The 371-nt window shown below is 38.0% G+C and overlaps 1 protein-coding gene across 1 annotated transcript in view; it reads left to right on the top strand. All coding sequences in view use genetic code 11, as the record gives it.

Moving 5' to 3' along the window:
• Window positions 1-250: 250 nt before the first annotated feature.
• Window positions 251-371, top strand: part of EGR_11176 (hypothetical protein) — a gene marked incomplete at both ends in the record, with an annotated part of 938 nt that continues 817 nt past the window's right edge. The window contains one exon of the mRNA XM_024500423.1: window positions 251-291. Coding sequence (XP_024345163.1) covers window positions 251-291 — 41 coding nt within the window. The remainder of the gene's footprint in view (window positions 292-371) is intronic.

Genomic DNA, 371 nt, shown 5'->3' with positions numbered 1-371 from the left:
CAAAAATTTCCAGACTTTTATAGAATAGCTTGTATGAAGAGGGACTTTTGTTAGTGGGTGACTGAGCTTCAATTATTTCCATTTGGGTTCGATCAAATGAGTAGTTATTTCGGGTTCATTTCTCAGGACAAGCTTAGCCACTGCAATCTAACTCTTCGCATTTCTGTTAGTTTTGATAAGCGCAATACATTCTCCAGGGCATTAATTGCTTCTGATAAACCCCTTTAGGCTGTTAATCAAGTTTCAAACGATGGACGGAGAAAGAATGTGCGAGAAACCGAGACTTGATTCGTAAGTAGAACTAGTGGGACGAAATGATAATAGGGCGCAAGGGTTGCCCAATAATATTTGTTGACAAAAATTTTATTAAG

Source organism: Echinococcus granulosus (genome assembly GCF_000524195.1).
Source record: "Echinococcus granulosus chromosome Unknown EG_S00452, whole genome shotgun sequence".
NCBI classification, from domain to species: domain Eukaryota; kingdom Metazoa; phylum Platyhelminthes; class Cestoda; order Cyclophyllidea; family Taeniidae; genus Echinococcus; species Echinococcus granulosus.
This window is presented reverse-complemented; position numbering and strand designations above follow the sequence as displayed.